Source organism: Peromyscus leucopus, chromosome 17, assembly GCF_004664715.2.
Source record: "Peromyscus leucopus breed LL Stock chromosome 17, UCI_PerLeu_2.1, whole genome shotgun sequence".
Taxonomy (NCBI): Eukaryota; Metazoa; Chordata; class Mammalia; order Rodentia; family Cricetidae; genus Peromyscus; species Peromyscus leucopus.
This window is the reverse complement of record NC_051077.1, coordinates 14,426,707-14,444,774: the sequence shown is the minus strand read 5'-3', so window position 1 is coordinate 14,444,774 and position 18,068 is coordinate 14,426,707. Positions and strand designations below refer to the sequence as shown.

The window sequence follows — 18,068 nt, the reverse complement described above, 5'->3', positions numbered from 1 at the left end:
AGAATGCTAGCTTAGTGCCTGATACACAGTAAGCATTCAGTTAATGTTAGAGCAGAAAGGGACTCACTCAGGTCTGGCCCCTTTGGCCCAGACTTTTTCACTTGAACTTGGAGCGCATTCGATTGACAACACGCATTGGTGACCATGGATGCCAGTGACCGGTGATCGTTGTCACTCTGTGTCAATCTTTAGCTTCCTGTAAATTGCACCACGAGGCCATTATCATCATCAAACACATCAAAGGTCCCTTACCTTTTTTGCTAGAGAGTTGGTTTCTATGCCACCTCAAGTGCTCAATCTGTGGTTCTTTGCAAGGTGGAGGTCTCAGCTCTGTGGAGGCTGCAGGTCTTGATCTTTGGGTAGCTCTGAGCCTTCTGCTTTGCCCTTAGTGATGCCAGACTAGGCTGCCGGACCATTACATCCCTGGGAGGGAGGGTGTACGCTTGTGTTTCCTATAGTTTCTCCCCCCTCCTTCCCTTCTATTTTTGAGACAGGCTCTCACTCTGGGATGACTCCTTATGTAGCCCAGGCTGGCCTCAAACTCACGACCCTCCTCTGCTTCTACCCTCTTGGTGCTGGGATTACAGACCCATACGATCAAATTCCCATGTTCCCTGTGACCTCAGCATCAACATTGCCCAAGGAAGTAAGACTCAGTAGGGTTTGGAGAGCCTCTTGGGCTGTGAGATCTGAGGAAGCAGGGTGGAGGTGAGCTGAGCTGAGGTGAACTTCTGTGGCATTCATGGTGTGACCTTCAGTGACTGTAGGACCCCTGTACCTCTTCACTGGCCTGGTTTTCCCTAAGAACAATGAGCTTGAGGACGGCAGGATGGAACATGCCTGTTTAACATGTGACTGGATGCATCTCTAGACCTCCCCGCTGCTTACCGGGAGAATCTGCATATTAGCCTTGCAGTTAGCGGCAGAAGAGGCAACCGGGGCCATTTTTGGCTCGAAGCATGCAACAATGCATTCGAGATCCTCTGCTGTCCGCTGTCCCCGTAGGTCTGACGAATTAGTTAGCATAGTGTGGTGTTTCTGACATGTTGACTTGATGAGATGGAGCCATAGTCCCCATCAGGCAATCAAACCTTAATCTAAGCGCCTCTGCGAGACAGTTTTGCAGGTTATAATCAGAGTTCCTAGAAGTGGACTTTAAGGGAGCTGGTCTGGGCGTGAGCCAAGCCTATCCAGTGAGGCCTTTGAGAGAGGTTTTAGGCCTTCCCTGAATTCGTGGCTCATGCCAGAGTGTTTGTGATCCTCCCTCCCTGCCCTCTGCCCCGCAGACTTCTGATTGGCTTTTGAGCCACTCCAGTTGCATAGACCAATAACTCGGAAGAAGTGTCTTACCCCTGCGGTCTGGGTGGAGCGTGGCTGTGGGAATGGTTGTTGGTCCATATTGGATATGCAATGTGAGGGAGGGAGAAAGGTCTTCGCTGTGTAAAGGCACTGGGACTTGGTGTTAACTTGCTGTTGCCACAGAATCTAGCTAATGCTGGCTATGGAAACAGCATCGATGGATCCATTAGTCTATCGTGTATTAGCTAGAATGTGTCTCCACACCGTATCCAACAATGAGTTCCTTGAAATAAGGCCAGTTCCTCCATAGCTGTTGAATCCTAGGTCAGATTATAGTACCAGCACCCTTGGTGTCAAGGTAGATTGGTTCGAGGGCCTGTCTCATGTGCCCAAATCCACGGATGCTTGTCTCCTATATAAAATGGCACAGGATTCTCATATTCCCTAGGTACCCTTAACTTTTCCACCATCTGTAGGTTACTCATAAGACTCAATAGGATGCCACACTGTATAAGTAGTTGTTACACTGTATTGTTGAAGGAATGACGACAAGATGCAAACCTTGTCATCATCTATGGTCAATATCCATGCAGTTCTTTTAACAAAATATTTTTAGGAGTGGGGTCTGCCTCGGAAGTAGAGCGCTCACTTAACATTGCTTCGCACGTGTGGCACCCTGGGTTCGATCCCAGCTGGTTCTATGTGGCATGTGGTGGTCACTTGGAGCGTTTACGGACTGAGTCGAATCTACCGTCCGGACCAGCATTGTGGTCTAAGACACTTCGCAGCACACACATAGCTCCCGAAGCTCTTTTGGAGGACAAGCAGCATCCAGTTCATCAAGCTTGGAGATTCCCCAAGATATAAAGTCTGGAGCTAAATGCAGAGTGTTTTAAAGTCAGGAGAACAATAGGAGCCCGAGTACGGCCTTTTTGTTTGTTTCCGTTGGAGATGGGGGGGGGGGTCTCGTTACGTCACCTAGGCTGGAAGCACATTGCTGAATCTGGCAAGGTCATCTTCCTGCCTCAGTATCCTAAGTCCTTGGTACTATTGGTGAGTGCTTCTATACCCAGCTTCCCACAGTCCTTTAACTATGAAATCTCGGGTAATTAACCTCTTTAAATCTCAGCCTATCACCAAAGGAAAATGGTGGTTTGTCGTAAAAATTGAGCAGCTAGGACTAGGGATATAGCTCGGGGTAGAACACTTGCTTAGTACGTGTCAGGCCCTGGGTTCCAGCTCCAGCACACATACACAGAAGGAGGAACCGAGCGCTGAGCACATCTTATTATATTGAATATACATATGACTCAATATATATGGTATGATGCACACAGAGCGGTGCTTCCTGATTCCCCCAGACACGCCTGACTTAGAGTTCCATATGTGTGAAGTTACTGGAAAAGCCAGAGCCCTGCTGTTTCCTGTAAGGACTGAGCACACACTTGCACATAGCACACACGCACACACACATATGCTCACAAATCCACACAGCCAGGAGAGTAAACAGGATGTGGAGGAGCGTGCGATAGCACTTTCTAACTGCTGTTTCTAGTCTCAAATCTGACTCTGATTTAAGCTCCAAGACGACTCTACGTTAGGTTCTGAACTGGGCAGAGATGCCCGCTGCCCACACAGAGCAAAGGTCTCCAGTGTGGTTTGATGTTTATCTGCTTCTCATTAGTTCTCAAGCTAGTCCCACTCTCCGAAAGCAACTGGCTGTAGGCTACGAAAAACTGAACTCTGGCCGGGCGGTGGTGGTCACACCTTTAATCCCAGCACTCGGGAGGCAGAGCCAGGTGGATCTCTGTGAGTTCGAGGCCAGCCTGGACTACCAAGTGAGTCCCAGGAAAGGCGCAAAGCTACACAGAGAAACCCTGTCTTGAAAAACAAAACAAAACAAAACAAAACAAACAAACAAACAAACAAAAAACGGAAAAACTGAACTCTGTTTGAAGACCTTGGTTTAACCTCAGGATTCTCAAAATTATTTAAAAATAATTTCTACCCCGTCTGAACTATCCATGCAGTTTCTGAAATACCTGAATCAGACTATAACTGAGCATTCATTTTAAAAGAAACCATCATAGTCATTCACCTTGGAGGAGTCAGTGTTGGGGGGAGGAGTTTTTCGTGGGCACCCTTTCCCTCTGTCTGGTGAAGTGAGGCCGTGGAGTTTCTATACCGGAGCATCCATAGTGTCTTCTCTGACAGGGAATTGACTCTGATGGAGCCCAGGGCTCCAAGTACGCTCGGCCCATCCTACCACTGAGCCGTGTCTCCAGGTCGGACAGGAACTTTGATGGGAGCCAGTGACAGCATCCCAGCCAGGTACACCCATCATGAGGCCTTAGTCTTTAAATGGCTCATAAATCCGTAGGAGCTGCATGGTGGTGGTCCGTGTCTGAAGTTTCAGCTATTCCAGGGCCTGAGGCAGGAGGATGTCTAGGCTAGCTTGGACGTCATAGCAAGACGCTACCTTAAAAAAAAAAATAGAAAATAGCCCAGTTAATAAGAGATAAGTATGTAGAATCTCATTTCAGAAATTAAAAAAAAAAATAGACTCAGTAGAGGCCAGCAGCAGTTGGGTTTTATTTATTATAATTAATTAGTCATTTTGAAGTAGGCTACCCTGGAGCTTGTTGCGTACTTCAGGGTAACCTTAGACTCAAGATCCTCCTGTCTGTGTAATCCTGTCTGAGTACTAGGATTACAGGTGTGCACCATTACTCCTGGCTAGAAGTTACGTTGTTGTTGTTGTTTTAATAAAAATATCATTTATTTATTTTGTATGTATGGGTGTTTTGCCTACATGCATGCCTGTGCATTATGTGTGTGCCTGGTGCCCATGGAGGTCAGAAGAGTGTGAACGATTCCCTTGGAACTGGAGTTAACGGATGACTGTGAACCATATGGGTGCTGGAAATCAAACCTCGGTTCTCTGGAAGAACAGTCAGTGCTCTTAACTGAGTCTTCTCTCCAGCCCCCCACCCCCCACCTTTAACATTTTTAACTTAGTGTACAGAGTGATGGATTTTGTTATGCAATTAGGTTTTAGAAACAGAAACAACAGCTACATCTCCTGCCTTCTAGCTCAGAGCTCTCCGGCTAGCTGCGCAATGACAAGACAGGCCGGACTTCCCCCAGAGTCTCCAAGCTCACCAACGCACACTGATCCCGCTGGTCTCCCTCCATTCTGAAGTTTACAGAGTGCGGGCACTCTCTTTTCTCCTACGCTGTAGGTTCAATTTATTTTGTCTTGAGAAAAACGTTCCCCGTTCATCTGCGACTCAAAATCCAGCGGCAGCTTTTCCTGCTACAGGCAGTGTTGTTAATAGGGATGGTGATGGCCACCACCCTAGGAATGTTGGGAAGGGTCTTCACTCGGGAAGACGTAAGTACCAACTCTGTCCACCTCAGGACTGGTGCGCAGAAGGTGCACGCTGATCAGGAAAGAGTGGATGGGTGGTAATTCAGATGTATTCCTTTTTTTCTTGAGGTAGGGCCATCTTCTCCTGCTGTGGAAAGACGCCATGACGACGGCAACTCTTACAAAGGAAAATGTTGAATCGGGACTGGCTTACAGTTCAGAGGTTCAGTCCGTTATCGTCATGGCAGGACATGGTGGCCCACAGGGAGACGCGGTGCTGGAGAGGTAGCTGGGAGTTCTACATCCGCTTTGGCAGACAGCAGGGAGAGAGTGCCATACTGGGTCACCGTGAGGATCTGAGACTTCAAAGCCCACCCCACAGTGACACATTTCCTCCAAGGCCACACCCACTCCAACGAGGCCACACCCACTCCAACGAGGCCACACCCACTCCGACGAGGCCACACCCACTCCAACAAGGCCACACCTCCTAATAGTGCCTCTTCCTATGGGACTGGTGGGGGGATTTCTATTCAGATTACCACAAGGACCTTATTCTCTAGCCCAGGATAGCCTCACACTCGATATCTTTCTGCCTCAGCCTTGCCAAATGCTGAACTTACTACTATATATCATCAGCCCTATGGTTTACAACATGGGTTAAAATCTGTTTCTTAAAAAAAAAATTGTTATTACTTTTACTCAAGTGTATGTGTCCATGTGAGTGATGGCCACAAGCAGGCAAGTGCTGGCGGAGGCCAGAAGAGGGAGCCAGATCCCTTGGAAGCGGAGTTAGAGGTGGTTGCCAGCCAAACTCCAGTCTTCTGGAAGAGCAGCAAGTGTTACTAACCACTGAACCAACCGTCTCTCCGGGCCCCAAGACCTGTTTCTTGATTCGCTCTGGCAGCGGGAATTACTGACCGAGGGGCTCAAATCCATCCTTCTCCTCCCTAGAGAAGGCCTTGACTAACCCGAAGCCTTCGGAAGAGGCAAGGGACCGCCAGAGCCGGGAGCCCGAGGTCCGCCACTGTCCCTCCGATTAGCCCTATCCTCTCCCGCTGTGGCCCCCACCTCGCCGTGTCCTTCTGTCCGCACGGCACAATGTGGTGCTGGCTCAGATGTGCAGCGCTACAGTTACACACCATCCCACCGCGTTCCCTGTCTCGTGAGCAAGACGTTTCCCGAGTCGCCTTCGGCACTGCGTAGCATCATCCTGCACCCAGGATGCACACCGTCTCTGTGAACTCTTGTCTGGGACCACTAACCACCACCTGAAAAGTACAAATGCCCCACTGTGAGGCTTCTCAAGCTGCCATTCTTGGTTTATCCAAACAGGAAATGCATAAATACAAAGATGGAGGTATGGCTTTGATGGTCCCCCACACATCTCTCTTTCAAAGTAGAACCCAACTGTGTGTATGTATGTATGTATGTATGTATGTATGTATGTATGCACTGCATACCCACCCTTGCTGGACTACAGGGGTCTGGTGACTTCTGTTTTTTTTTTTTTTTTTTTTTTTTCTTCCTGGCTTCATCAGTTCCCTCTCTTGGCTCTTTCTCTGCTGGGTCCCTTTCCTGTCCTTTGACCCAGTGACTGACAGCTGGACTCTGGCCACTGGAGAAATGTGGACAGGCTGAGGGTTATAAGAGGCCAGGCTTTGTCCCGGGGCCCGATGGGTCTCCACTGACCTTGGAGCCGAACGACTGGGAAGACCAAGGGGAGCCGTTTCCTTCCCTCTTTGGTGGCAGGTTTTAATGTCTTCTTTGTTGGTCTGCACCCCTGGAGGCCGCACCAAAGAGGGAGGCTTCAGGCTGCCTCCTCCTCCCTCCTGGACAAAATGGTGCATGCTTTTCCTGTTTAAACAGGGCACAGTTGTGAAGTGCCCTGACTTCGCACACACCGAGGCCCGGCAACGGCTGCAATAAATCAATAGGAAAATAGAAGCTGCCAGTTAGACTAAACAAGTGCATTTGCAAAGACGGCTAGCCCTCATTAATCACTCTGACAGTCCTAAAAACACATTTCCCCTTTAATGACTGTATTTGGATAATCAGTGCCTTTTCCTCCTCACTCAGAGTTTGAGTAACAGACAGCTGGTGTTATTACAGCCATCGGAGAGAGAGTGCTGGGATTAGGGTCGACAGAGAACCATCCACTGGAGGTCTAGGCCAAAAAAAAAAAAAAAAAAATGCAAGCTGGTTGGCCGCAAAAGCTGTTGTTAGGCAATCATGAGGGGGCGCTTTGTACTGCTGTGGACAGCCCAGGGCAGCCATGTGCAAGTAGCCCCCAAACCTCCACACCCACCTGCGTTACATGAATGAAAAAAAATCTCCTGTTGGTTTTATGAGCTCTGGCCATGTGACCCCGTGGAGGAGGCAGGAGGTACTTTGGGAGGGAGGAGAAGATGAGTCGATGCGCTCTGAGCTTTGTTTCCTTCAGGTGACTTTGGCTTTGAGGAGAAAGTTTGAAATCTCGCCCATTCCTCTTTATAAATGATGTAACACATTAATGCACAGCACATTATGAAAATGGTAATTCAAACCCATAGTGCTCCAAATTAAACCATACATTATCGGATGCACTCAACCATCTATTTTGCAAAAAGACAGGATGAATGAAATCAAATCAAACAGAAAACTGGAGTGCAGCTTCCCCTACAGAATGATTAATAAAGTGCAGGCCTCGGGATTATTGCAAGACAGATTCTACCCAACCCAGACACGCACGAGAAGGGAGTTAGCGCTTACACAAATACAGTACCTAGGATCCGAGCCAGGCGATCGGAGCTGTCTACGAATGGAGAGTGGTGGATTTTATAGATGGCAGAGGATGGTTGGGAAGGCTAAAAACACAACCAACTCTGAGTCAAGACTATAATCTGAGGGCAAGCCTCCACCCCCCGCCCCCCACCTCTCCTCTCCTCTCCTCTCCACTGCCCACAGGGCCACAAAAATAACCTAGCAAGAGGTGTGAAAATCGAACCTGGAGCCAGGAACATCCAGTGTCTCCGACTTCAGCTTTATGGCTTCCACCATGGTGCCCTGGGAACGAACACAGGGCCCATTTTCTGGAGGCTGGAGCGATTAGGAGAGAGAGGAGGAAGAGAAGGAGGAGGAAGAGGAAGAGGAGGAGGAGGAGCAGCAGGAGGAGGAGGGAGAGGAATTTGGAGAGAAGGACATAGAGAAATGCAAGGAGGAGTTGCCAGATGTGTTAAGTATACAAATGGGCAGCTGCTGGGGGAGAATTCTTCTCGATTAAAATGGCAATTAATGGGACTTAAGCTATCAAAAGTAACAAACTCCTCACCAGTTAATTAAAATAGGCAGTTTCTTAGGAATCTTTCCGGTTTATGAGTGAGTGTGTGTGTGTGTGTGTGTGTGTGTGTGTGTCGGGGGGGGGTGTTTAAGGATAATAACTTCATTTCCAGCCCTTTGGTTACCATGGTAGTTTGGGGCAAGTTAGTTCAACCAGGCTTGGTGTGACCTCCCTAGTCGCAAGCGCAATAGTTTTCCAATATGCTTTTTTTTTCTTTCTTCACACCGGAGGTGGAAGCCAAGCAGCTTATTAGCCAGGCTTTCTTTTAGTATGGAGAGAAGTTATTAGCTGTGGGAGATGAGGAATCCTTTTCCATCTCCCTTCCTAACCAGAGGAGTCCCTGTGCCCAGGAGGAAGGGCTACCGACCACAAAGCAGAAAGAAAAAGTTTAGGAACCCTCTCCATGACTTTTAACAGGCTTCGGAAACGTAACACAAAGGTGTCTGCAGAAAAAAAGGGGGGAATTGGGTAGAAAAAAAGCTGGGGGGGGCGGGGAGAGAAGAATAAATAGCATGGAAAACAGCGTGGGTGGAGGTGGGGGAGGCAGGAGTCCCTGCATTTCAGGTGGGTAGGAGAGTGGCCCTCTAAAGGATGCTGATTCCCCGGGTCCACCTGGGGCTGGTCTCAGGCTGCCTGTTGCAATCCGCTCTGGATTCCTGTTCTCCTTGTGTCTACAGATGTCAGCAGCCCAGGCTACTTTCCCTGGAACATGCAGTCATGGAGTGACCAGCCTTAATACTAGGTTTAAAAACAACAACAACCACCTGATGTTCTCGTCGCTGACAGAAGAATTTTGCCTAGATAACAAAGATCTGGGGACGCAAAAGTGTGCGCTTTGTACTAGAGTCCAGAGTGGCGCGGCCTTCCACGGAGCCTCCACCCAGAGGTTCAGTTTGTCAACACTGGATACATCTAGATGGAGAACGCACCCCCCAACCCCCTCAGTTGACTCCTGCCTACGAAGCTTCAGAAGCAGGAAGTCCGCAGGGTACAAACTACCTGTTCAATGGTTACTCTCACAGAGAGGGCACAGAGCGGCAGCACCAATAAATCCAAAAGCCCGGGGGGCAACCCTGCGGCGCATCCAGAGATGCGCAGTGCAGCGAGGCTGGTGGCCCAGGGTCTGTGGCACCACCGTGGCTGCCCCCAGAGGAGAAGAGCCCGTCCGCACTGGCACTAGGCAGTTGGTGACTCAGGCACCTGGGCTCAGGGCATCCTGGATGCTCACTGCGGGAGACTGCTATTCCACGCAGTAGGCAAGTACCGGGCCAACACCCCACTAAACAGCACCTGCTCTCCACTACGAGAGGACACAGGTGATCCCTGACATCAGACCGGCTTCAGGTTCCTGTGTCATGGCTGGCTGAGAATTCTCAGCAAAACCCACACCGGCTTCCGAGTTTTCAGAGTCGCAGGGGACCTAAGTCGCAGAGTTGGGTGAGGAGCCCCCCCGCCCCCAAGACTCATGAAACATTTCTCGGAGCAAGTGTTGACTGTGTCAAGAGTCACCCCTACTCCCGCGAGCACCAAGTTCAAATCCTCAGTCTTGGGGACTGTGAAAAGTGACAGTCGGATTAGAGTCACTTGAGGCCTCTCAGCCTGTAGCTCTCACTACGGCCACGAGGTGGCGCCAGAGGCACGTCTCTGCGAGCCCTCCCGCCGGGCTGGGGATAAGGCTGCTGGGGAGTCAAGTCTCAGCTCTCCTTCCTGGTTCCCTTTCTCTGCCCATAGCCCTTGAATTCCCGCCCGGAGGAAGATCCACTTTCACACACGCCCTTGCTCCATTTTGCCCCCAGGAAATGCCAAGGCCTTTGAAGTGACTCTGGGAACTAAGCAACCAAATGGGGGGAAAAAAAAGTAAAAGTGGTTTTATGTAATTTGTAATACATGGGTGCAAGTCCCTTCCTAGAGGAAAGGCGTTAAACTCGTCTTCTTAGAACCGCAGTCTCAGAAGGAAATCCTTAAGCTTTTTAAAGAAAAACAAAACAAAAAAAAAGCAAGGGCATACGCTGAGGTGTCTGGAAATGGGACTATGGTGAGCCAAGAGAGAAACACACCACGGTGTGAATATAGCCAAGTATTCCATTTATTAACAAAATAGTCTTAGCAAGGGAGAGAGCTCTGTTCACCCCACAAGAGGCCCCGCAGGCCCCGGCGGCGCTGCTGCGTAAGACCGGAAGGGAGGGAAGGTGTGGGGGGAGAAGACCCGGGTCGAGTCTTGAATCCTAGCCACCGCAGGAACTCACGGAAACCCACCGCCAGCTTTTGCAGATTGCTGGCTCCGGTCTGGGACAGGGCGAAAGGGAGTGCTGTGATCCTAGGACTCCCTGAGTCCCCTGCCTGCCCCCAACAGAGCTACTAATGTTGTCTGGTCTGATGACTTTGGGACTAGTCTGCTTTGGAGGGGTCCTTCAAGGATCCCTGGCCCCGCCCCTATCACCAGGGGAGGGCGGGAGGTGGGGGGGTGTCACAGTCCCAACTAGGGAAGAAAAAAAAAAATAATGACGGTAAGGTACTTCACAAAATAGCAACAGCAGTTTCGTGCCAGCGGGGCCTTTTAAGACGTTGGACTGGATGTGCCCGGTCCACTTCAGCGGGCAATCTGACGGCAGGGCAAGGTGTGGGTCCCTGAAGGGCCAGGAAGGGACAATGGGTGGGTCTGTTGGAGGTCAAGGGACCCACGGCAGACGAGGCCTGCTGGTGGCTCCTGGACTCTGAGCATCCTGGAGGATCAAGGCTGTGATATGATTTGAGGGACCAAGGGCTCCTGTGGGGAAAGGAGGGGGTCCTGGGGAGGGTCACTGGAGTTCTGAGTCAACAAAGCTCAAGACCTCCCCGCCACCAAGGCTGCTCCCCTCGACCCCCCCAAAAAATTGTTACAATTTTATTTTTGTACAAAGGAAAAAAAAAAAAAAGTAAAACCTCACATGGAAAGAAAGAAGAGGGGATGGAGGAAAAGGGAAGAAATGCATTTTTAACAGTTAAGACTCATGCAAGAGACTTTCCCAAGACGGGAAAACTAAAAGTGTAGAATCCCAACTCTCTTCATTCCTTAAAACCAAACCAGTCAAAAAGAAAAAAAAAAAAAAAAACAAATCCAAAAAACCCTTAAAACGTATACCTAAGAAAAAGAAAATAAAAAAGGAAGGGAGAGGTAAGGGGACCATGTAGTTATCTGGGTGGTTAATATTATTATTTGGGGAGACAGACTTTTTGCATACCATCGACTCATGTGGGCCATTAATGCACTTATATTCCCAGCTTGTAAGCTAACATTATAGTAAATAAATACACAGTCCAGTGGGGGAAGGGCTGGGCTGGATCCTGGTAGGGGTAAGCAGTAGTGGTTGCAGCGTCGCGGGCAGGGGGGGACGAGAGAGGAAGGGGTGGGTGGGGAAGGGCTGGGAGGAGGGGCCAGAGCTGTAGTTACTGGTATCCGAGCGCCGAGGCGGAGGCTAGTCTCTGTCCATACAGCGCATATGGCGAGTAGTAGGGTCCGGCTGTGGGGAGGGACGGTACTGCCAGCCCCCCGGCTGTAGATAAGTGGCTCTTGCCATAGGGGTGGTATCGGCTTAGCCCCAAAGTGTGTGGACTCCGCAAGGACAGCGATCCGGGGCTGCCTGGGGCGGTGGGCGGGGGGAGATGCAGGTGGCAAGAGGCTGCGGCTGCCGCCGCGGCGGCGGCGCTGCCCAAGCTCGAGGCCCCGGGGTAGGCGGCCAGAAGTTTCTCGGCGCCCGGCAGGGCGGTGTGAGTCCGTAGATGGCTGAGCAGCTCCTCGGAAGTGGCAAAGCGCTTGTCGCAGGGCCCGCTGGCCGCCACCCAGTTGCAGCTGTGCGGTAGCGGTTCGTTCTGCAGCATGAAGCCATAGGTGTAGAGAGGATGGCCCGGAAGCGCGGCCTGGGCGGCGCTGGAGGAGAGCGCCGCGGGTTGCAAGGGGTGCCCCGGGTACACCAGCGGGTAGCCACCGGCCTTCAGGCTGGGCCCGGCCGGGTCGTGCGCGCTGCAAGTGGAGCAGCTAGAGCCACCGAGGTGCGAGGCGCTGTGGTAGCCTCCCAGGCAGTAGGGGTCACGGCATAATCCCTGCAGGAAGGAGGGCGGGGAGGCCCCGGTGAGCGGGCTGGAGCTGGGGGGCTTGCCCGGTGGCAGGCCCAGGCCCCCGGACAGCTGGCCTCCCACTAAGCCAGACTTGCTAGGATCCAGGCCAGGCACGAACTGAGACGGGTAGCCGGCGTAGGCGCCCACGATCGAGCCGTGGTAACCGATGCTGGAGGGCGGGAGCGGGAACACCGAGTGGCCCGGTTTGTAGGGTGACACTGGAGCCACGTGGCCAGCCCCCACCAGAGCAGAGGGCGGCTCCGACTTGCGCCCTGAGGCCGCGGCCTCCGGGCCACCGTGAGCCGAGTCCCCGCCGCCGCTGCCTCGGCTCCCAGCGGCTGGCTCCGGACTGGGTTTGGCTTCCTGGTCTTTCTTGTCCAGGTCTCCGCCGCCGCCGCCGCCGCGCCCCGCCACCGTTCTTGCAGTCTGGGTGGTGCGGGGAACCTCCGCGGGAGCCTCCGGGTGAAGACGAGTTGGAGGAGGTGGAGACGGGCGCTCCATGCGGGGGAAAGGGAGGGCAGGTGGCGCTGGGGACCCTGAAGCCCGCCTTGTCTCCGGGGGACGAGGAGGACGAAGAGGAGGTGGAGGACACGGACGAGGAGCCGCTGTCTTTGCGGGAGTCGCCGCCGCCGCCGCCGCCGGAGCCCTTGGAGTAGGGCTTGAAGCTGGACTTGTCCTCGGCGGGGGAGTCCCCCAGCTGCTTGAGCGCGGTGGCCGCGGAGGCGGTGCCGGGGGCGGAGCGGCCCGGGTCCTTCTCGGATCCCAGCCCGTTGGCGGCTGCGGCTACCGAGTTGAGCTTGGACGAGGGCGGCGGGTCGGGTTTGCCGATCTGCGAGCAGGTCTGGGCTAGCAGGGCCAGCGGACTCTTCTTGGCGTCCAGCTGCGGGAGACAGTGGCAAAGGGGAGGGAGAAGAAGGGGGTGAGGATCAGGAGACCCACTGAGCGCGCGGGGACGTAAAGCAGGGCCCTGGCCGCGCGACGGGGGCCTAGCCAAGAGGGTCCCCGAGAAGAAGGCCTGGCTCTGGAGGAGCGGCTGGGCAGAATGGCACTGGCGTCGTGGGTTATAACGTAGTCCCTGAGTGTGTCATGGGCGCGGGCGCGCCGGAGAAACGGTTCAGCACCCGCCCTCCTGGTTAAAGGTGACTTCTGCGGAATCGGGGTGGTGATTCGCCCCTTTCCAAGGAATCTCCCCCTCTTCTTGGCCCGGGGAAAAACTTAAGCCTTTAGTTTGGGAGAACTTCGTTTGGGACGGGTTTCTGGTGATGGCGCTCGGGGTAGGAGCCGGGGAGAGGCGCCTTCTAAAGGCAGAGCTGCAGTTGGCCCTGGGAGTAGCCCCTCCCTCTCTCCTTCCCTCCCTCCTTCTCTCCCTCCCTCCTTCCCGGGGAGAGGACACCCAGAGAAGTGGGATGAAGAAAGACCCGGGATCTCGAGTGCCTGGGTTTTCTGCAGTGTGCCCCACCAGGCCGGGGAAGATGCAGGGGAACCCGGGCGGTTTCCAAGAGAACAGGTCGGGGTGGAGGCGAGGGAGGCCCAGGAGCCGTCTTTGCACAGGACACTGGGGGCCAGAAGGGAAAGTAAAGGACTCTGGGCACCACAAGCGCAAATCCAGTCCGACAGAAAACACGCAGCTCCGAAGGGCGAGTGGGCAAAAAACCCTTCCACCCGGGAGTCTAGGGAGAACCTAGAGGGGTCAGATTCCTGCCTTTCGTCCCTCCTCAAGAGCTCCGCCAGCGTGGCCAGCCTCGAGAGTCGCGTCGCATGAGCTATGGGGGGTGTGGGGGGGGGCAGGGAGCCGGGCCACGGGCCCAGCATGGGTGGCGGAAAGGGTTCAGCTCTGGGTGGGCAGCGCCCCGGAGACTGACCTCAATGGGGCTGACGGGAGTGGAGGACAGCGGCTGCAGGTACTCCGGGTGCAGGAGGTGACCGGTGTGAGCGCTCAGCATCTTCAGAACCCTGATCGGAAGCCGGTTCGCCTGGCGCAGGGGGTCCGCCGGGGGCAGGAGGGACACCACCGCCGGCACCGCCGGCCTCTTCCCGCCGCCGCCGCCGCCGCTGCCGCTGCCGCCGCTGCCGCTGCTTTCGGGTGTCCTTGGGTTAGATCCAGCGGGCGAATCGCTCATTTGGAGGAGGCAGCGCCACTGGGGGGGCGGGGAGGGAGGGGAAGCTCCGGGAGGCGAGCTCCCGGGGCGGGTGGGCTCGCTCCGCTGCGTCGAACGCCGTGCAGCAGTCGCTGCGCCTCGGTGCCGCCTCCCCTCCTCCACCTCCAGCCGCCGCCGCTGCCGCCGCCGCCGCCGCCGCCGCTAGCCCAGGCGAGCAACACAAAAACCTTCGCCTTCCGCGAGCTGCACGTCAAATAGCCGCGATCTGCAGCCACACTTCAAAGGGATCGCCGCGCCCGCCCAATCGCAGCTCTCTCCCGGACCCCGGGGCGGGGAGAGCGGCGGGCGGAGGCGGGCGCCGCCGGTGGGCGGGGAGAGTCTTAAAGGGCCCTCGCCCACTGTCGCCTCCCAGCCTTCGCCGGGCGCCTGGGACGGCTCCCCTTTCCGGGTTCTGCCCGGGCTGCCCTCGCCAGCGGGTCATTTACAAGGGATGGGACTTTTGGAAGCGGGGCTCCGCGCCCTCCCCTGCGCTGGCCCTCCTGTGGCCGGCTGCTGCTTCCCAGCAGCGCGCGCGCGCGCCCGTGTGTGTGTGTGTGTGTGTGTGTGTGTGTGTGTGTGTGTGTGTGTGTGTGTGTGCGTGCAGGCGGGGGCTGTCGCCAGTGTCTAGGCGCGCCGTGTGTGTGTGTGTGTGTGTGTGTGTGTGTGTGTGTGCATGCAGGCGGGGGCTGTCGCCAGTGTCTAGGGTGGGGACACGGGGGGTGGGAGCGCACGGAGCCTGCTCTTGTCCTGGGATCCAAGCCTCTCCCGGAGGCCGCCTGGGGGCGGGCCATGCCTGGGGAGCCGGGCCCCTTCTCCAAGCTGCTGCGGCCAGTTCTCTTTCCCCTAATTGGCCTCTCCCGGATGTGTTCACTTGGAAGCGCCTGAGCCTCGGGGGCATCCACTATTCCCCGGGCGCCGCGTGAGCCGTTCCAACTACTTTGAGCTTGTCCAGTCCGCCTGCAAATGGAAGGAGTCCCTTCCCGGTGAGACGGTCTAGGTGCAGCGCGCTACGCGGGCTAAGGCGCGCCGCCCCGGAGCGCCTGGAACGTCCCGGGGCGCACTGAATTATAGATCGTGTTGAGGTGTGTTTCAGGGTTCTTGTCCCGTTTAAAGCAGCAAAGCTTCCTCCCTGTGCTGTGACTAGCTGCTCTGTGGCGACGGGGTGAGGGGCAGCCTAACAGGAGAAGCCTGTGTGTCCTAGCGGAGGGGCTCAAGGCACCGCACAACTCCAGACATTGCTCCACTGGTTTTCCCCCCAGGGAAATTTCGAAATGAAACCTTTTTATTAATAATAACAGTACCCTCTCGGATTCCCCCGAGCCTTCCGGGAGAAGTACGTATTCACACTTGGCAGCGATTTTTTACATAGTCGTGAACCTGACCTAAAGTTCTCGACCCCCGGGCTCAATCAGGTGACACCGGTCCTTTGTGTCCCAGCTCTGGAGTGACCACTTCTGCTTGCCCTCGGCGGCCAGTGGAGGCGCGCTGGTGTCGTCATTCCTTCCGAGTACCACTTTTCCAGCCCTGATTTGTCACTCTGACCATCTTTGTAAGGTCTTTGCAAGGTGTCTTGCCCCAGGACTATCTGGTCCTGACTGCGTGGTGCCGACCCACGTCTTTTCTCTGACTCTGGTACCAGTGGCTCCAGACAACGTGAGAACCCAAGAGTGGGGCGGGAGATTTCAAAGAGATCTTCGAAGTGAGAGCACCATCCTGACCTTTATCACGCTCCGGAGAGAATAGGGCAGGCACCTTCCAAGGCCACACAAGTCCTAACACTAAACTCAAGCACTCCCTGGGTCCTCACTGTTTGGTGGATAGAGTGTATAGATTTCTTCGAAATTAGCCAACTGCCCCTTCCTCATCTTTAATTCTTGTAAAATTAGTTGAAAACCAGTGGCTAGTGATGCCCTGACTCTGATGTTATCTTCCATTATTTCATCAAGAGGGGTATAGGCATGGAGGGAGGAAGGTGATCTCATTTATTTTTTTTTTTGGTGTCAAGTTTTGCTTCTCATCTCCATTTGCTGCGCCATTTAATTATTATTATTATTATTATTATTATTATTATTATTATTATTATTATTTGCATTCTGACCTCATGGTAACCGCCAACACTTATCCTTAAAATTCTACTCCAGGCTGGGGATGGCGGCTCCTTGTACTTGTAAACCCAGAACTCAGGAGGCTAGGCCGGAGGATCGCATCACGAGTTCGAAGCCACCCTGGCCTACCTTGTGAATTGCAGATTGGCTTGTGCTACAGAGTGAGACCCCGTCTCAAAGCAAAGTCCAACTTGGAGGCCTCCTTCAGCCGCCACGGTCCTTTGGCCTTTGGGAGAAAAGAGCAGAAGAAAGGTGGGGCCATAGAAGGGTTAGTCTTTGCGGAGAGCTTGGAGGGAGAACTAGGAAGAAGGAAGAGTTAGCGGGTAAAGATGAATCCTTGGTCATTGTAAGCAGTCCCGCTGCAAGAGTGAGCCCAGAAATCCTTCTAGGACCTGAGCAGATGTGTGTTAGAAATTATTAATGGGAAATAAGTTGGAGGGAAAGAGAGTGGATACTTAGGGATGTGAGTGGATACTTAGGGATGTGGGTGGATACTTAGGGATGTGGGTGGATACTTAGGGATGTGGGTGGATACTTAGGGATGTGGGTGGATACTTAGGGATGTGGGGGGGGGGGGGGGGGGGGGGGGGGGGGGGGGTGGGGGGATACTTAGGGATGTGGGTGGATACTTAGGGATGTGGTGGATACTTAGGGATGTGGGTGGATACTTAGGGATGTGGGTGGATACTTAGAGATGTGGATGGAAAAAAGGGCCAGGAGGCAGCACAAAGGACAGTGGAGTATTTACCATTTATTTAGGGAGTAGAGAGATGTCAAATGAAGAAAAGGAAGAAAGTGTACAGACAGGATATACAGACTCGGGAAGGGGCAGGCAATTTCCCTATGAAATAATACACTGTCTTTTTTTTTTTTTTTTTTTTTTTTTTTTTTTTTTGGTTTTTCGAGACAGGGTTTCTCTGTGTAGTTTTGGTGCCTGTCCTGGATCTTGCTCTGTAGCCCAGGCTGGCCTCGAACTCACAGAGATCCTCCTGGCTCTGCCTCCCGAGGGGTAGGATTAATGGCATGTGCCACCACCGCGCGGCTACGCTGTCCTTTTAAGGAAAGTCATTCCCTAAGCTCCACACAGTCGGCATGGACAGGATAATGGTGCCAGACATCATGCTGTCCAGGCCGGGCCTGCTTCCTGCTTCTGGACAGTGAGCAGGACACACTCCACAGCATACACAGAGGGTAAGGACACACTTTGGGATGCTGGTAAGGGTAGGAGGGTTTCTTTGACTGGATCTGTCCAATTTCCTTCTGGGAGGAAAAAAAAATGGGAAACACACACACACACACACACACACACACAGCTAGGCTGAAGGCCTAATTAAAACACTTGCAGATGATTATTAAAATCACTCTTTGACATTTACTTAGCAAAATTGTTACCCCATACAGAGCACTACGCTGGGCCCCAGCCGACTGAAAGGAAGTTCAGTTTTCAAAGGAATGGCTTGCCACCTGGGAGGGAGTATGACTCATTCATCAACTGGACCGTGTTTACTGAGGGCCAGCTGTGGGCAAAGCATTGCGTTAGGAGTGTGGTTTAAAAAGCCCCCGTAAAATGATGCAGTACAGAGCCTATAGCAGACATCTTCCCCTTGCAAACGTGTGGCAGATGGATGGGACCTCATTCGCCAGCCCTTCACTGGTTGCCCCGGGAATGAGGGACCTAAACAGGACAGGGTTAAGGCTATTTAAGGCTGTTTCTATGACATTGTGGTGAAGAATGATCTGCA

At 53.6% G+C, this 18,068-nt stretch overlaps 1 protein-coding gene and 1 long non-coding RNA gene across 3 annotated transcripts; both read right to left on the bottom strand.

The window, feature by feature from the left end:
- Positions 1–3,224: 3,224 nt before the first annotated feature.
- On the bottom strand, positions 3,225–7,775 carry LOC119089215. Of its 2 annotated transcripts, XR_005093084.1 has the most exons (5): positions 7,656–7,775; positions 7,434–7,515; positions 6,362–6,589; positions 5,366–5,940; positions 3,225–3,778 (listed from the first exon to the last, which is right to left on the bottom strand). It is a non-coding gene; the product is annotated as an uncharacterized LOC119089215 (long non-coding RNA). The 2 variants fall into 2 exon arrangements; XR_005093085.1 differs by lacking the exon at positions 5,366–5,940.
- Positions 7,776–10,052: 2,277 nt separating this feature from the next.
- Positions 10,053–14,436, bottom strand: Znf703 (zinc finger protein 703). The gene is given in 3 exon segments (XM_028861477.2): positions 10,053–12,497; positions 12,499–12,963; positions 13,946–14,436. Coding segments are annotated over 3 exon segments (1,806 nt in total). The 5' UTR covers positions 14,204–14,436; the 3' UTR covers positions 10,053–11,414.
- Between the last annotated feature and the right edge of the window lie 3,632 nt (positions 14,437–18,068).